General features: G+C 36.1%; 1 protein-coding gene across 3 annotated transcripts in view; it reads right to left on the bottom strand.

Moving 5' to 3' along the window:
• The window catches only part of NBEA (neurobeachin), a 615,556-nt gene that overhangs the window by 387,173 nt on the left and 208,928 nt on the right, over nt 1-19,455 (bottom strand). For all 3 annotated transcript variants that reach the window (XM_014591554.2, XM_014591555.2, XM_014591556.2), the window contains one exon: nt 8,009-8,073. In XM_014591554.2, coding sequence (XP_014447040.1) covers nt 8,009-8,073 — 65 coding nt within the window. The remainder of the gene's footprint in view (nt 1-8,008; nt 8,074-19,455) is intronic.

The raw sequence follows: 19,455 nt of genomic DNA, 5'->3' as shown, positions 1-19,455 counted from the left end.
TCTCTGTCTGACTCTCTGGTCAAACTGAAGAATAATAATAAATACACTGAATTAAATAAATAGTTCCTTTTTTTTTTAAAAAAAAGTCTAATCGTGGGACCAGAAGTTAGTGTAATGGCTATGTTGCTGGACTCCCACGTAGTCAACCATGGTTCAAGTCCTGGATCCTGTGGCTTAAACTCATGCTGGGTGCGCGTGCGTGCATACCCAAGATCCTGAGAGGAGCATGGCGGAGGGAGAAGGGACTGTGGCATGGCCATCCGCCCGGGGGGTGATTTCTCACTTTTCGTCTCTCTGTCTCTCTCTTTCTGGCAAGCACACACTCCCTATAGCAAAAGCAAAAACAAAAACAAAAACAAAAAACTCTCTTAAGAAAAAAGTCTAATCGTTATTAAATGAGACTTAATTTTAGCTTTATATTACTTTTTAAATTATTACTATTCAAGTTTATGCTATATATCAGAAATAACATTTAAGATCTACATAAGTCATTTTATATAGGTGCAATATCTTTTCTAATTATAAATTTCAGTGTTTAATAACTTATTTAATGTATAAAATGAATAAAAGTGTATTAAGAAAAAAGTATAGATCAGGCTCCACATGAAAAATGTATAAAAAAGGAATTTCCGTTTCCTATGAGTTTTCAAAGATTCTTCATTCAAAACTAAATCAGAATGTCAACTTGAAGAAAAATGTTTCTCAGTGCCAGGCTGTGGCTCAGTGGTAACACAACTGGACCAACAGTGGTAGCAAAACTGGACGCACATGCAAACTCTGTGGTTTGTGAGCTCATGATACAGGCCAGTTGAGACAGGATGCATCACTGTGTAAAGACTCTGTTGAGGATGCCTGTCTCTTTATCTCTCTCCAATGAAAAAAAATAAATAAATTTAAAAGTTAGCTTTAAAATTATATTTATTTATTTATTTTAGGTTTTTGCCATGGGGCATGTGCACTTGTAGAGAGACAGTGAGAGGCAAAGTGAGAAATCACATCCTGGGGGGATGGCCACACTGCAATCCCTGTTCCTCCATTCTCCTCTTGGGATTTGGGGCCTACACATATACACACCCAGTGTGATGATTCTCAAGCTTCCAGATCCAGTACTCGAACTACTTTCACTACCCTGTGAAAGTCCACAGCCTAAACCACCATGCCACCTGCTGGCTCCTAAAAGTTTCTTATCCTACAGTTTTGAAAGTTTGTTTTTTCTTTTTAAATACTGTTTTTGCCAAGTCAGAGATACAAGAGAAGCAAATCCAAGCAAACCAAAGCTTATTGGTTTAAATACTAAATAGCATTTGTTAAATTATACATTCAAGGTGAAGTCAGGTGGCATGGTGATTAAGGTGCTGGACTACCACATAGGTGACTGCAGTTCGAGTCCCAGACCTGGCAGCTTGCTTTCTTACTTTCTTTCCAGTCAAATTTTAAAATAATAATAATAAATAAAACTAAATAAATAATTCTTTAAAAAAAAGACATTCAAATCAAGGCCATGTAATCATTATAGAATTATAGTTAATGAGCCAGCAGGCAGTGTGGTTGTTAAGGTAACTGGACTCCTACATGGCCAACCACGGTTCAAGACCCAGACCCTGTGGCTTGAAAAACCACTCCAGGCACATGTGTGTGTATGCCAAAAATCCCAGGAAGAGAGTGGAGAAGGGGTTGTGTTGTGGCTATCCCCTAGGGGGCAATTTTTCATTTTGCCTCTCTATGCCTCTCTCTGTTCCTCCAGTGAGCACACATGCCCTATGGCAAAAACATTAAAAAAAAAAAAGGCACTTGGATGCAATATACTTTTCCTCTTAAAAATGTAAAAAATGCAAGCTATATATTTTCACCTATTCTAAAAAACAGTAAAACTTGGAATCTTGTGAGCCCTAGGTAAATTCAATGCTAAACATGTTCTCTCTCTTTGTATAGTGACTATTCAGTACTTATAACTATATTCTTTTAAAAGAGTGACAAATGTTTATTTTGGGCAATAGTTGATTTATTTCTAAATATCACTCAAATCCCATAATTTACAAAAGTCTTTTTTATTTGCCTTATTATTTAATTCATATTTTAATAATTTAAATTCCAATTATTATTGCCAGGATATTATGGGCAATTTTACATGCCATTAACCTTGCTTTGTTTTAATTATAAAGCTCCTTTGTTAGGTTCCTTGAAATGATCCAGTTTATGATCTCAGCCTGTCCTGGGGAATACTTTAATTCAGCTGCACATTCATCAACTGTTTTTGTCCTGTTAATTGTGGACAACTCCACAATTGCTTTCACCAGCTAGGATTGATGAATTGTATTCATGAGTATAGCAGTTAGTAGGATAAACATTTACAACAATTTCCACTTAAAGATTTTTATCTTTGTTCCCATAAGGGCAAATTAAAGACCAATAGTCCAACGATCAAGAGAAAGTTTTTCTTTTTTAAAATGATTCATTCTAAATCAATTGAAAAGTTAAGAAAAATATGATATATCCACACAAATGAGGTAAGAGTGTGAAGTATCTAATTTGCGCCCAGTGTATAGCAAACATTAACAAACAGTAGACAATGTGTCATTACTGTAAATGTATCCCAACTACATAAATAAGACACCTTTTTGAACCTGAGCTCACAGTCAAATGGGTGAAAGAAAGATCTAAGTTGAAAGCAATGGCAAACTAAAGGTAGGAACCAACAAAATTCTCAATATATATTTTATTTTAAAAGAAAAATAAATACCACTACTTTTTGAGCACCCCTGTTGTAGCTCCTGTAATAGATGTCAAAAAGGTTTGCGCCTTTCTTAGTTTCTTTGAAGATTTCTGAACAGTCTACAGTGATGAAATAAGTGTTACAGACATTATGCTACATGCCTAGAGTCTAAAAGTGTATCAACACTCAGTACAAGTGATATACCTATGCTACTTCTTACACAAACACTATGGAAATAGCCATAAAAACTACACCACAAATAGCTGAATTGCTAAGAGAACCCAGGAAAGCACCTAGTCTGGAATGGAGACAGGGAGTGGTTGGTATTCAGTGAAGAGTTAGTTTTCTCTAAAGTAAGAGAAGTGAATGTCTTAAAGGAAGTGTCGGTCTTTACACTGTGGAGTGCTGGGGAAAACATACACTATCAAAGAGAGCAACTATAATCGAGCTGTCTGGCAAGCCCAGGAAGTTTGTCTTTCCTCTTCTCTGCTGTTCTACACTGGTTATGTCCCACCTCTACTCTTCTCAAATATGACATGCATGTCCCCATTTTCCTATTACTCTCAGCAATGGCCTCACCTGCCATTTCATAGAGAAAACAGAAGGCATCATAAGAGAATTACTCTGAATCCTGCCACCAATTTGGCCTACATCATCTCATTCATTTACCTTGGTCTTCAATATCATCTTCTTTCATTCCTTCAAATTGGTTTCTTTCTATCAGCATTTAAAAATATACACATCTTCCTATAAAATACCTGATCCCCAAACTTACACCCTATCCATCTGCAGCAATCACTCTATTTTTCTCTTTCTTGTCTTAATTTCTATCTATTAGTAGAAGTACTTATCACAGACATTTCACCTACCACTTCTCACCTCACAACAAATTTGTGTCTGTCTCTACTACTCTAGGAAAATTGCCACTTGCTCCCAGAGCTCCTTCCACTTAGCTTTTGGCACATGTGCAACACCTGTAATTTCTTAATCTAAGATTGCTGCTCCCACTAGACTGTGAGTTCTGTAAGGAGAGGGCCTGGCTATCTAACAAGCCTCTTTAGCACACAGGTACTCAATTATGTTAAGTCTAAATGAGCTCACCAGGACTTCCTGTGACTGAATCCTGTGTTCTCTAATCCTCTTAAAAATCCTCTTCTTAGTCATTCATTCCCTCTCAAACATTCTACTCACCATCATTTTCTTTATTATTTCAAAAAATATTTGTGATTGTTAACTATATGCTAGGTACTCTTCCAAAATCCAGAGACACAGCAGCACATAAAACAGCAAATAAGCCACAAATTCAAAAGACAGTCCATTTTCGTGGGGGAGACAGATATAAACAAGTAAACAAAAAAGATGATCTGAAATGCAATGTTATTAAGTGTTAAAAGCAGGATCGTAAGCTGGGCAGGTAGCCCAGTGTTTAAGGTGCTGGAAACTCACATGGCTGACTATGGTTCAAGTCCTGGACCTGGTGGCTTATTTTCTCACTTTCCCTCGCTCTCTCTGGTAAAATTTAAAATAATAATAATAAATAAACAAACAAATAAATAATTATTTAAATAATGCAGAATCATGTCATGTGGATGTAATAACTCAACAAGACGCTCAGACGAGACATTGTGAGAGGGTGACCGTTAAGCTGATTCCTAAAAGGTATGAAACAATCACATGAAGAGCATTCTCAGCAAGAACAGCAGTGAAACTTGGTCCCAGGTTCTCCACTTGATGTACGCATTCTCCCAGAGCATCACATCTGTATCCTTTCCTATGATTCACTATAGGCAAGCTGGAGACACCAGCATTTAAATCTCTATTCCAGCTCTCTATTTAGAGAGCCCAAGACCCCCATGCCCAGATATCTCCCCAATACCTCTACTTGAAGAGCCCCTTTCACAAGGGCTACATACATAACTATACTTATAAGTTACTGAAGCCAGAAATCAAGTTGTCTTTGAATCCTTCTTACTCTTCTTCCATTCAATCTATCAGCAAGCCTACTGACTTAATTTCCAGAAGACACCTTGAATTTGATCACTTCCTCCATTCACATACACACTATTAGGTTGTGACACCATTTCCTGCAAGAGGATTGTTGAAACCTCACATCAGTATCCCTGTTCAAGTCTTGTGTCCCTGAAATCCAGTCACCATATTGCAGACTATGCCTCAATCTATTTAGTTACTTTCCAGTGCCTTTAGCACAGCTTACAAATCCTGTCATAACATGGAAATGACACTGAAAATGACCCTTGCTATGAAGACAAGACCCTTGCCTCTACATGGCTGGCACACAATAGGCACTTAAATAGCAGCTGGAGACTGAAAAGGGCTCTCTAATAGTACGTCTTGCTATCTCTTGTGGCCAGGCCTTTGTATTACCTATAATTCTCTCTGCCCAGAATTTTATTCCCCTCTTATTTTTTATTACCTGGATTTCTCTTGATCATCTTTCAGGTTTTATATAACACAATATGGTATTCCCTTTGGGTAGGTACTTTTTTTTTTGGAGAGGTTTTTGCTATAGGGCGCGTGCGCTCACCAGACAGAGGGACAGAAAGCGAGAAATCACCCCCCAGGGGGGGGATGGCCATACCGCAATCCCTTCTCCTCCATTCTCCTCTTGGGATCTTGGGCACGCACGCACACATGCCCGGCATGAGTTTAAAGCAACCGGACCGAACTGCGGTCCACTACATGGGAGTCCAGCGACCCAGCCATTACGCTAACTGCAGGTCCCCCCGTTTTTTGTTTTTTGGGTTTTTTTTTTTGAGAGATTTTTGCTATAGGGCGCATGCGCTCACCAGAAAGAGAAAGACAGAGAGATTGAAAGTGAGAAATCAGCCCCCAGGGGGGATGGCCATACTGCAATCCCTTCTCCTCCATTCTCCTCTCAGAATCTTGGGCATGCATGCACACGCACCCAGCGTGAGTTTAAACCACTGGGTCCAGGTCTCAAACCACGGTTGACTACACAAGAGTCCAGCGACATAGCCATTACACTAACTGCTGGTCCCCAGTAGGTACATTTTTTGAAAACTCTGAAACTTTCACCACTTGGTGGAATGCAATGCCCTAAATGGAGTTAGGTACTCTGCCTGATGATTGCTTTAATACCTAATACCACCTTTATCATGGAATCCTTGTATTATTGCACATGCTTGTTTAAAGTTTGCCTTTCCTCCAAAATTCATGAACATGTATGTCTTATTCACCTCCCTATTCCTAGCTCTTACAACAACAGTGCTTGGTAGTGGGTGCTGGACATCTGTTGTAGTCATGCATACACAATTTGCTCCTTTATACCTATTCATGTTTAAATTTTTATTCCAAAATCATCTTTATTTGAAGGAACATTGCTATGAAGAGTGGAAACACAAATTTAGGATGGCACATAAATAACATTATTGTGAGAACTTTAGAGAGTTTCATGGATTAAAAATTTTAAAACATTGTAACCCCTTTCTTTCTACTGAGTCATCAGAAGAGTCATGATGCATTTTTGCATAGAAAAACAGGAAAATGTTAGGACTTTTCCGACAACTCAATACATTTCAATTTCTCTTCTAATAAAATAGAAATTTCTAACTCTATCACTAAACAAAGAAACCATAACAGAAGTTTAAAACCTCTGATATTAGTAAATTTTCCACCACCCCCCACTTTTTGTTTGTTTGTTTTTGTTTTACTTTTAGGTTTTTGCTATACGGTGTGTGTACTTACTGGGGAGAGAGACAGAGATCATTACAGGGAAAGTGCGAAATTACCCCCCAGGGGGATGACCACACCACAATCCCTTCTCCTCCGTTCTCCTCCTGGGATTTTGGGCATGCATGGACACGCAGCTGGCATGACTTTCAAGTAGCCTGGTCTGGGCAGTCAGCCACGTGGAAGTCCAGTTGTTTTAACTGCCACACCACCTTCTGGCCCCCCCCTCCTCTTTTTTACCTTAATTTAAAGGCCAGAAGTTCAATTCTGTTAACTCTAGAAAAATAATTTTATTTTTGTACCTCACAGGTGAAATCAATAGCAATATTAGCGTATATAAGCACTGAAAGTTATTTCTAGAATTGACACAATGTTTAGCCTTGGCAAATACTATTTTTCTATTTTTCATTGCCTAAGAATGGATAATAATAACTTATCACTTCTTAATCACAATGAAATGTTTTAAGAAACGGCTGTTACATAAAAACTATTTGTGTTATAAAGGAAAATTGGTATTTTTCTTTTATCTTAGGTGCTGCAGTGAATGCAAAGCTTATTCTATATTTTAGACCTGTATAAATACAACTAAAAATGTTTAGGTCACAGAATGTCAAACTGAGAAATACACCAAAGATGGCTTGTTATTAAAAACTGAGGCTATTTCTCAGAATAAAATTTAGTAATGAGAAAATAGCAAATAATATTAAGCAACATTTAAGTTAATTTTAGTAATTAGATTGCTATACCATTTATTAAACTAATTGTCAAAGAATATTCTTTTATGACCCCATCTCTTGAAAAAGATAAATTTTATATATACTAGGTATTCTTTCCTTGTCAATCCACTTAAACAAGACCTTAAATAAGAAATAGATTATACCAAATATCAAGTATTTATTTTCTAAGGTGTTATATTATACATTCAATTCCATTCATATAGGATGCAGTTCTTGTCATATAGAAGTCATACGTATCTAATGGGGACAGCTATGTCTTTCTTAACGGTACCCACTGCCAAGAAAGCATTGCAGAAACTAGTTACAAACTATCATGAAGTAAGAAATGCAATAACAGATTCAAACATAATTTTATTTATTGCATTATTTAAACAGTGGTAGAAGTAAATACCTAAACGAGACGGTTAGGCTTCCTATACTTAACCTCTTTCACATTTTAGATGGACACAGAATGTATGACATAGTCTAATAAAGCTATTTGCATGAACTGAGAGGAAGCTGAGGGAGTAAATACCAAGCATTACCCTGAAAACAGATGGAGTGGCAGATGGGACCGCAGATTTGGGTCACTTGATCTGTGTACTACTTTACTACCCAGAAAGATATGGCTGAAATCTCACAAAAACCTTACAAAATTTATCCTTTTATTTCATACATGCATGTTTCTCAAAAAAATAAATATGGTTAAGATCTTAAACTATGTTAAAGTTTAATTTCCTGTGTAATGAATTATTTAACTAAAAGATATCTTCTCACACATTTCTGAAACAGATGGTAGGACAGAGCAGTTGCCCAGTGGAATAAAATGTACACTGACTAGTTGTCCAAAAATTGTAAAGTTAATTACCTTCCTTCATTGATGAGTTCAATAAATGCAAGTCCCGCATTCTTCTGAATAGAGTTTTGCCATTCCTAAAAGAAGAAATCGAACCAAATATAAGACAAATAAACATGTAAATCGAAATAGTATGTGACTTAAGGATCATATTGATGCTGTTGATAAATTCCACATATTATTTCTAAATTTCTTTACAATATTTTATAACAAATGTTATTTTGTAAGAATCAAATTATTAAATAGCACTGTATCACTTAGTTTAGAAGATGCTTTTGAATTCCCAGAAAATCTCAGACTGAGATGGAAAGCGAAATGGCAGGTAGAGGACTTTGAACTCAAAACTTCCTTCCAAAAGAGACCAAATGACCAGAACAGACCTAGTGTGACTATATTTGTGATACAATATTTGTGATAAAAACTCTGGTCCTGGGACCAACAGCTGGCTTAACGGTTATGTAACTGGACTCCCATGTAGTTGATTATGGTTCAATCCCCAGACCTGGTGGCTTAAAACTCATGCCAGGTGTGTGTGTGTGTGTGTGTGTGTGTGTGTGTGTGTGTGTGATTGGGGGGGGTGTCCAAAATCCTGAGAGGAAAATGGAGGAGAAGGGATTACAGTGTGGTCACCTCCCCATGGGGGGTTTATTTCTTACTTTCTGTCTGTCTCTCTCTCTCTCTCTCTGGAGAGCATACATACCCTATCACAAAAAACTCTCTTAAAAACAAAACCCAAAAAATTGTAGTTTCTAGTACAGTTGTAATCCACTGAGGTTATAAACTGAAAACTATGTATTCAGATTGATTCAAAAGTGAAATGTTCTACTTAGATGTACATTCCAAATGACTGATAGCAAGATAGAAAAAAATATTATGAATTCTCCTGAAATTTGCTTAAAATATTTAATGTTAAAACTATAGCTAAAAGGACCAATAGATGGCATAACGGTAATGTTGCTAGACTTCCACGTAAGTAGACTGCAGTTCGAGTCCCAGACCTGAAGGCTTGAAACTCACACTTGGTGAGAATTCGTGTGTGCCCTAAAATCCAAGAGGAGAATGGAGAAGGGATTGAGGCATGGGCATCCTTCCAGGGGATGTTTCATCATTTTCTGTCTATCTGGTGATTGCACTCAGTATACAGCCAAAATCTCTCTCTAAAAAAACAAACAACAAAAACAAAAACAAACTATAACTGAATACAATGTAATTTTTTTTGTTGGTTCAGATTAGAATATACCTATGATTCCTAGCAGTTCCATGGGGTCTATATCATCATTATGAACATAAGTGATTGTCATATAGTATACTGGCTTAGAAAAGCAGGGACCAACACTTAGCTTAATGGCTATGTCACTGGACTCCCATGTAGTCGACCATGGTTCGAGTCCCGAACCCAGTGGCTTAAACTCACGCCAGGCACGTGTGCGTGCCTGCCCAAGATCCCGAGACGAGAATGGAGGAGAAGGGATTGCGGCATGGCCATCCCCCCTGGGGGGGGTGATTTCTTGCTTTCTATCTCTCTGTCTCTCTCTGTCTTCCTAGCAAACGCATACTCCCTATAGCAAAAACCTCTAAGAAAAAAAGCATATTGCTTGCCTTTCATTCTTTCTGTATTCAGAATTTTAACTTTTTGCTTTGTTTCTTCTAACAATTTCAACTTTTTTTGAGTGTGTATGTGCATGTGTGTGTGTATGTATACACACAGAGTAGTGGTTTGAATTAAAAAATTTGTGTCAACCCTTAACTCTACCTCTGATCACATTCCCTTAAAGCTTTGCATACAAACTGGGAATAAATATGTTCCCCATAAGTGTGTACTTAGATGTGTAAATATTCTCTGCTCTAAGTAAATCTGTAAAGAATGAGAGAATAAGTCAAGAATCTAAATTTCTTAAGGAAAAACAATCAACAACTAGGCCAGAGAGGTATGGTGGGTAGCCCGAGGACAGAGCAAATCATCGGGTTCCAGTTATCATAACTTTTAAAGTAAATTTTATCCTAAGATTATCCAAGATTGCTATTATATTTATAGAACTTATTTAACCATTCAAATAATTTCTGGTGAAAACAATTGTAGGGGACCAGCCAATGGCATGGTGGCTGAGGTGGCTGGGTCCTACATGGCGGACTGAAAGTTTTGAGTCCCAGATCTGGTAGATTGAAAAACATGCTGGACATGTGTGTATGCATTCCCATGATGCTGAAAAGAGGGAGAAATGGAGGAAAAGGGAGTATGGATGATCATCTCTCATGGGTAGTGCTGCCTCATTTTCTTCCCCCTCCAGCAAGTGCATATCCCTCTAGTAAAATTAAAAATAAAAAAAGAAAAGATAACAATAGGAGATTCCTTTTCCTATGTTTTAATAAAATGACTTACTATCATTTAGTACCTTAGATACTCTTATTATATGTCTTACATTTACTGCAAACCAAGATCCCACAAATTTCTCATGAATTCTTGATGCATATGGTGATTAAAAAGAAAGAAAGAATGACTAAGAAAATCCTTAGCTAGGCATACCATCATAAAATTTTACAACACGAGAGTTAAGGAAAAGGCTAATGGGGGGGGGAGTTTATCAAAAGGATCAGGAACCAAGTGAAACTAGACTTCTCAATGGCAAAACTGGAAGACAAAAGGAAAAAATGCCTGCTAAATCATAAGTGTAATACCGTGAAAACGACGTGCAGTCAAATCATCAATAAAATATGAGAACAGAACAATCATGTTTTCAGACATGTATAAAAATTTATTTCTTATCCACTCTCATTTAAGAACTTGGATGGTGTGCTCTGCCAAAATGAGAGAATAAATCAAGCTGGAGAAAGAAGATTATGTTGTGACAGTCTCCAAATTTCAGGAAATAAAAAAAGAGAGGTTTATTTCTCGCTCAAGTTCTGTGCCCACTGTAAGTGTTCTACCTGACCTTAATCTGGGTGCTACACGGGCAATATAACCATTGTCTCAAACACTGCTGACAACCAAGACGGGCTTTCATTGTTTTGGGAAATGAAGAAAATACCAGTTTCTTTCACCAATAAATACTATATGAAAGAAAGTGACAACAAAGTATTTCTCACAAGGTAAAGTACATTTTCCCTCTAGGAAAATGTCAGGATTAAATACAGTTATTCTTAAAGCTTGTTTAATGATTTCTGAATAACAATTGTAAAAGTAGCACAAATCAAAAATTTTTTTTTTGAAAAGCCCAATCCCTTCTTATCCTATGTAAAATATTGTAAATAGTAGTGGGTAGTAAGTAAAAGTGAGTGAGTGTAAAGAAAAAGCAGAATGAGAAGATAAAGGATTCTACAGGAAAAATGTAAGGCATCTTCTCCTTTGGTTACCCCCAAGATATTGATGAAATTTTACTCCTATGAAAAAGAGCAATACTGTAACAAGAGTTAATGCTGGCAATGTGAGATATTTTAAAGCATGTGAAAAAAAATCATAATTTTAAATCTTAGAAAGGAAGGAATAAAGCTAAATCATTATTTTTAACACTTAACGTTATGTTTATTAACCTTAGAACACTGCTTCTGAAATATTTATATTTTTGTGCTAATCTATCTATACACATCTCACCAAGAAATCATAAATTCTTTAATAGAAGGAAGAATCTTATTTAATTTTATGCAAGTGTCTGGCATACTGTATATATCTAATACATTTTTATTGTTGAACTGAATTTAATCTTCACAAATCTATGGTATCACTTAAATCTGTGCTTCTCAATCCTGGAAAAACAAAAGTAACAGTATGAGAGTTGTCCAAAAGTACCAATTTCATAGAATAATCTTTAAGATAGGGCCTGTTACCCATTATATGGCTCAAGCTCCTCCTTAACGGTGTTTTTCTGTAAGTAACAGAATGCATGCCAGGAGTTACAATAAGGCCTCCAGTAAATACCCCAACCTGAACCAGTCTGAATCAAGATGGCACCTGGAATGACCACTACCTAAACTTCAAACTCATTACACCCCTGTGGTATGCATTAGCCTGTTAGGTGGTATAAACCTACAAGCCCTGTGATAGTTGACAATGTCCATGGTTACAACCAGATATGACTTTACAAGGAGAATAAACAGGTGGGCTTTGGAATTCCAGGAAGTCCTTCCCTCTTCTAGGAAAAGCTCTGAATATTCCTTCCCTGTATTATTCTGTCCTGTCCACTCATTACTCTATATGCTGTATCTTAAAATATCCAGGTCAAGACACATGAGAAGGTGATTTGAGAGCTGGGCTCCCACTTTTCCATCCGTTGGCCAGTGAATAAATCAGTTTTTCTTTTTCTTATAAATTAATTCCATGATAAAGAACAGCCAAAGACTCCAATTTTGGGAATAAATTAAAATTGGTAACAGATCCAAACATAAGGGTTATTTTGAACTTCTCAAATGATTTTAATGTGAAGTCAGCATTGAGAACCATTGATCTAGGTTATTTCTTTCTCTCAAGAAGACCACATGTAGGGACCAGCTTATGGTGAAATGGTTACGTCACTGGACTCCCACATAGCCAACCACAGTTGGAGTCCTGGACCCAGCAGCTTAAACTCATGCCGGGTGCATGCATGCCCAAGATCCCAAGAGGAGAATGGAGGAAAAGGGACTGAGGTGCCCATACCCCTGGGGGGAAGATGAATTTTCCCTTTTTATCTGTCTTTCTCTGACTCTCTGGCAAGCACAGGTGCCCTTTAACAAAAATCTCTAAAAAAATAAATAAAAGATGACAACATACATACATATCTCAAAGTTCTTAAGTTGCTGGCATAGAGTAATATATTGGGGTCATCAGAAAACTCATGGTGTATTTTTGCATAGAAAGGCATAGAAAAAACTATGTTCTGACTTGTCCAACAACCCAGTAGTTCTTAAGAACTGATGTCTATACTTTTCTTCAAATTTTTCAACTATTTAAACTCTCTTCTATTAATTTTAAAAATGATATACTACTGCATTATAATAGTATCATGATTTACATCTTAATTGATGAAACATCACCATTGCTAAATTCAGGACATTCCTAGAGTCCTTCTGAACATTTCATTTCCATAAATGGTCTTTTGCAAATTGAAGTGTTAATTAGATTGAAATGTGTACAAATTTAAGAAATTAGGTCAAGTAATATTTATTTTTTTGCACTGACACACATTTCTTTTCATTTTCAAAAGTATTTCTTAATTGTACATTATTATGAAACTAATTTCAGGAGTTTCAAAAGAGACTTAGGCAAAATATCAAAAGGGGAGATACACAGACGTTTATCACAAAAGTACATAGCACAGAGAAGGAACTAAGTGTTCTGACTGCTGAAGTACAAACTATGTTGAGAGTCAAAAAGAAGACTCGGGAGGACCTGGAAGAAAACTTTAACCCCAGATCTAGAGCTCTAATGATCTCTGACATACCGACTTAAGAGAAATTGCACTGAACTAGAGAAATGTATACATGAGAATACATGAAGGGGACAACAGTAATTCATCATTTCAACAAGGACAAGCTCCTGGCAAACACAGGAAAAGTGTATTTTTAAGTCTTATTTTTAAGCTATTCCAAAAAGTCTTTTGCCATTCAAGAAAATATACACATACACAGAGACTCACTCCTTTTCTGAAGAAAATGAACCACCATTTAAAAAAAGTTTAAATTAACTGTAGTGACAAAATTTTATCTATAGGGAAATGTATTTAACTTCAGGTTTGAATGCTTGCAGAGGGCTGCCAAGTGTTTGGACACTTGTCACCAAATTTTTAAGTTCTTGTATATGGATGCATAAAATTTCCTCAAGATGAAGGACTTTGTCAGGGAACTGGATCTCATGTTAAGGACCCTTTGAAACTAAATGCTTTGAAGACAAATAAGTTCCAGAAGGATGACAATGAAATCCCTATGTTCTATTCACAATCACTTTATGTTAGTGAGATGATCTAGTAGAAATCGCAGACCCAGAACATAACTTTTCCCCCATCAGTTTCTCCTCATCTATGTGAGCTTAAAGCATATTTCTCATTCCTCGTCTTTGTATACAATTCAACAAACTAATTTAATGTCCTTAGAGAGTCAATCCATCTTGAAATTTTTGAGAATATAAAAAATATTACAAGGGAAAAATAGGAAGGTAAGTTGAACAATTAAGTCTCTGGAACTCCAGAATTAATTTTGTATTTCCTATATCTTTAGTGTCTACTTATTAACTGCCAGTGAAAGAAGTAGATGTGTTCCTAAAAACTGTCACACTGAACAATTGGAATACTTATGAATTCTTATGACTAGAGAAGCTACTGATAATAACCACAAGGACTGAAGTGAAAGAGAACGATGTAGAGTGAAAAGACAGGGATGAGCAAAATTTTCAAAGTATACAAAAATTAAGAAAACAAATAAAAATACACCTGCAAAATATTTAAAGTATCATTTTATCATGTTTATTCCTTTTGTTTGAAAACATCCCATTAAAATCATTACAGGAAAAGTCGAATGTAAGAAATGAAAAATCAATGATCAGTCCAAAGAGATTACTGAGATGAAGGCCAATCATAGAAAAATCATTAGGCTATATGGAAATATACCTAATTGGTTCCTAAAACAAAAGTAAGTATATCATACAAAGATCTACATAACTAGGTTCCCCAGGATTTTGGAAGATTATTGTATTACATTAAGAACTTAACATACCTTTTATTACAAATATTCCTATGAATATACTTTATTTGTGTTTGTGGTTAGGGTCAAGAAAAGCCTACTGTTTTATGAAATATTTTTAAAGAAAGCATATTGTATACCTACTAATATATACAATATACATATTTGTAAATTACATTTGATGTGGATATTTCATTGCTGAGAAGGTTATTTTGTAAACAAGATAATACTTTTAGAGAGCATCTTGACCATTACAAATATACAAGTATGTATTTATATACTAAATCTGAGTTTAGAATGCTTATTATTTGATCTGTATATGTTTGGCATTTAAGAACATCTTGCTGGGTCACAGTCCTCTTGCCTCATCCTCCTAAGCAGCTGGAACCCCAGACTTACACTACTATACCCCGTTTATTAGGTTGGCTTGGAATTGAACCTAAATCTTTTAAATGGCTTCAGCCTGCAAAGTGACAGTTGTCTATTAAGTGCTACCGTGACTGGGCCATATTATTTGCTGAGAAAACATTTGCTACTAGAAGTGATCAAAACAAAACAATGATCATTTTAATAAATAAAATACAGGATATATTTCAGAATTTTAAGATTTCATAAAAATCTAGATCTTTACAAGATTTTAGGAATTGAGACTTTTTAAATTAAGAGCATAAAAATATAATTTTAAAGAAAGTATGTTGGGCATGTGAATGGCAGGTGGTAGAGACACTAGGCTGCCACATCACAGACCACAGGTCAAGTACTAGACCCACAACTTGAAAATCATGCCAGATGTGTCTGTGTGTTTGGCCCTAAAATCCCTACAGAAGAATGAAGCAGAAGGAACTGTAACATGGCCATACTCCGTGGATGGGGGGATTTTTCACGTTCCCTCTGTCTGTCTCTGGCAAGTGCACGTGCCCTAGAGCAAAATCTTTAAACAAACAAAAAACAAATATGTACTTAAATTTTTTTTTTTTAAAGATTATTGCCATAGGGCACATGCTCTATGTGAAAGAAACAGACAGGTAAAGTGAGAAATCATCTTCCCAGGTTGGATGACCATGTGGCAATCTCTTCTCCTCCATTCTCCTCTCAGGATTTTGGGTATACATGCACATACACCTAGTATGTTTTTCAAGTTGCCAGGTCCAGGTTTTGAACCACAGAGTTGGCCATGTGGGATCTAGTATCTTAACCATTCTACCACCTGCTGGTCCCAAGTATGCAACATGTTTAAACGTTAGTTTACCACATTTGAATATGCAATTTAAGATTTAATAATATATATATGGTTTTGAAGAGTTTTGATGATCTAGTAGAAATCGCAGACCCAGAACATAACTTTTCCCCCATCAGTTTCTCCTCATCTATGTGAGCTTAAAGCATATTTCTCATTCCTCGTCTTTGTATACAATTCAACAAACTAATTTAATGTCCTTAGAGAGTCAATCCATCTTGAAATTTTTGAGAATATAAAAAATATTACAAGGGAAAAATAGGAAGGTAAGTTGAACAATTAAGTCTCTGGAACTCCAGAATTAATTTTGTATTTCCTATATCTTTAGTGTCTACTTATTAACTGCCAGTGAAAGAAGTAGATGTGTTCCTAAAAACTGTCACACTGAACAATTGGAATACTTATGAATTCTTATGACTAGAGAAGCTACTGATAATAACCACAAGGACTGAAGTGAAAGAGAACGATGTAGAGTGAAAAGACAGGGATGAGCAAAATTTTCAAAGTATACAAAACTTAAGAAAACAAATAAAAATACACCTGCAAAATATTTAAAGTATCATTTTATCATGTTTATTCCTTTTGTTTGAAAACATCCCATTAAAATCATTACAGGAAAAGTCGAATGTAAGAAATGAAAAATCAATGATCAGTCCAAAGAGATTACTGAGATGAAGGCCAATCATAGAAAAATCATTAGGCTATATGGAAATATACCTAATTGGTTCCTAAAACAAAAGTAAGTATATCATACAAAGATCTACATAACTAGGTTCCCCAGGATTTTGGAAGATTATTGTATTACATTAAGAACTTAACATACCTTTTATTACAAATATTCCTATGAATATACTTTATTTGTGTTTGTGGTTAGGGTCAAGAAAAGCCTACTGTTTTATGAAATATTTTTAAAGAAAGCATATTGTATACCTACTAATATATACAATATACATATTTGTAAATTACATTTGATGTGGATATTTCATTGCTGAGAAGGTTATTTTGTAAACAAGATAATACTTTTAGAGAGCATCTTGACCATTACAAATATACAAGTATGTATTTATATACTAAATCTGAGTTTAGAATGCTTATTATTTGATCTGTATATGTTTGGCATTTAAGAACATCTTGCTGGGTCACAGTCCTCTTGCCTCATCCTCCTAAGCAGCTGGAACCCCAGACTTACACTACTATACCCCGTTTATTAGGTTGGCTTGGAATTGAACCTAAATCTTTTAAATGGCTTCAGCCTGCAAAGTGACAGTTGTCTATTAAGTGCTACCGTGACTGGGCCATATTATTTGCTGAGAAAACATTTGCTACTAGAAGTGATCAAAACAAAACAATGATCATTTTAATAAATAAAATACAGGATATATTTCAGAATTTTAAGATTTCATAAAAATCTAGATCTTTACAAGATTTTAGGAATTGAGACTTTTTAAATTAAGAGCATAAAAATATAATTTTAAAGAAAGTATGTTGGGCATGTGAATGGCAGGTGGTAGAGACACTAGGCTGCCACATCACAGACCACAGGTCAAGTACTAGACCCACAACTTGAAAATCATGCCAGATGTGTCTGTGTGTTTGGCCCTAAAATCCCTACAGAAGAATGAAGCAGAAGGAACTGTAACATGGCCATACTCTGTGGATGGGGGGATTTTTCACGTTCCCTCTGTCTGTCTCTGGCAAGTGCACGTGCCCTAGAGCAAAATCTTTAAACAAACAAAAAACAAATATGTACTTAAAATTTTTTTTTAAAGATTATTGCCATAGGGCACATGCTCTATGTGAAAGAAACAGACAGGTAAAGTGAGAAATCATCTTCCCAGGTTGGATGACCATGTGGCAATCTCTTCTCCTCCATTCTCCTCTCAGGATTTTGGGTATACATGCACATACACCTAGTATGTTTTTCAAGTTGCCAGGTCCAGGTTTTGAACCCAGCTACACAGTTAGCCATGTGGGAATCCAGCGCCTTAACCATTCTACCACCTGCTGGTCCCAAGTATGCAACATGTTTAAACGTTAGTTTACCACATTTGAATATGCAGTTTAAGATTTAATAATATATATATGGTTTTGAAGAGTTTTGTTTCTTAAAATTAATGTCCAGTACCACAAGGTTTTAGGTTTTTGCCACAGGGCACATATGCTCACCATACAGTGAGACAAAGAAGTGAGAAATAACTGCCTGGGGATATGGCCACACTGCAATCACTTCTCCATTCGCCTCTTGGGATTTAGGGCAAGCAAACACACAAACCTCTCGTGCTTTTCAAGCTACATGGCCACTCTGCAATCTCTTCTCCTCCATTCTCCTCTCAGGATTTTGGGTATGCACATGGTGCGTAGCATGATTTTCAAGCTGCCCGGTCCTAGACTCATGATTGACCATGTAGGAGTCCAGAGTTTTAAACCACCATGACACCCGCTAGTCCTGACACATCTATTTTTAGCACTAGAAAAATCTACCTTTTGAAGGCCATCATCAAGAATGATATCAACACTATAACTTGAGACAAAATAGTAGTACATTGATTATCATTCTGACATATAAAACACTCTAAGAAATGTGCACTGTTGAACAAATGTAAAAATCTTTTTCATTCTAAAACATAGAAGTTAGAGAAATACAATCATTAGTACTTTGTGGATTATAGACCACTAGAGAATTTTAATTTATTATTTTTAACTTTTAAAAGTTATTATTCTGGCATGGTGGTAAGGTGCTGGATTCCCACATGGCCAACCAAAGTTCGAGTCCCAGACTTGGCAGCTTGGTTTTTCACACATTCTCTGTCTCTCTTTGTCTCTCTCTCTTGTCAAATAAATAAGTAGATATATAATTTTTTTTAATCCATTTTCAGAGCAAGCAGATGGTGTATTGGTTATGTTGCTGGATTCCCACATGGCTGACTGTGGTCTGAGTCCCGAACCCAGTGACTTGAAATTTATGCTCGGTGCATGTACGTGCGTGCCCAAGATCCCAGGAGGAGAATGGAGGAGAAGGGGTTGCAGTATGGCCATTCCCCTCTGGAGGGGGAAGGGATGACTTCTTACTTTCCCTCTCACTGTCTCTATCACTCTCCCTATCTCCAGCAACCACATGCACTCCTAGGCAAAAAATTCTTTTAAAAAATTCCCTTATTTTAAAGAATAAGTAGGAATAAACATGGTGCATTTCCAAGAGGTGAGGAAATTTTTGCAAGACCTAAAAGAGGAATTACACACTTTACAAAAGAATCAAATGGAACTGTTAGAGATGAAGACTATAATACAGGAAGTCAAAATCTCTCTTGAAAGTATTAAAAGCAGACTAGATCATACAGAGAATAGAATCTCAGATGTAGAAGAGAAAATTGCTGGTCTAGAAAAATCCACCATAAAGACTGTGGAAATTACCCAAAAATTTGAGAATAATATACGAGAAATACTAGATACCATCAAACGTCCAAACATCCGGATAATTAGCATCCCAGAAGATGAAGAGACTCATAAGGGCACTGATAATCTATTCCATAAAATCTTGCAAGAAAACTTTCCAAACCTAGAGAGGCACTCAAAG

This window comes from Tupaia chinensis, unplaced genomic scaffold (assembly GCF_000334495.1).
Source record: "Tupaia chinensis unplaced genomic scaffold, TupChi_1.0 Scaffold000597_1, whole genome shotgun sequence".
Taxonomy (NCBI): Eukaryota; Metazoa; Chordata; class Mammalia; order Scandentia; family Tupaiidae; genus Tupaia; species Tupaia belangeri.
The sequence above is the reverse complement of the archived record's forward strand: the minus strand, read 5'-3'. Positions and strand labels throughout refer to the sequence as shown.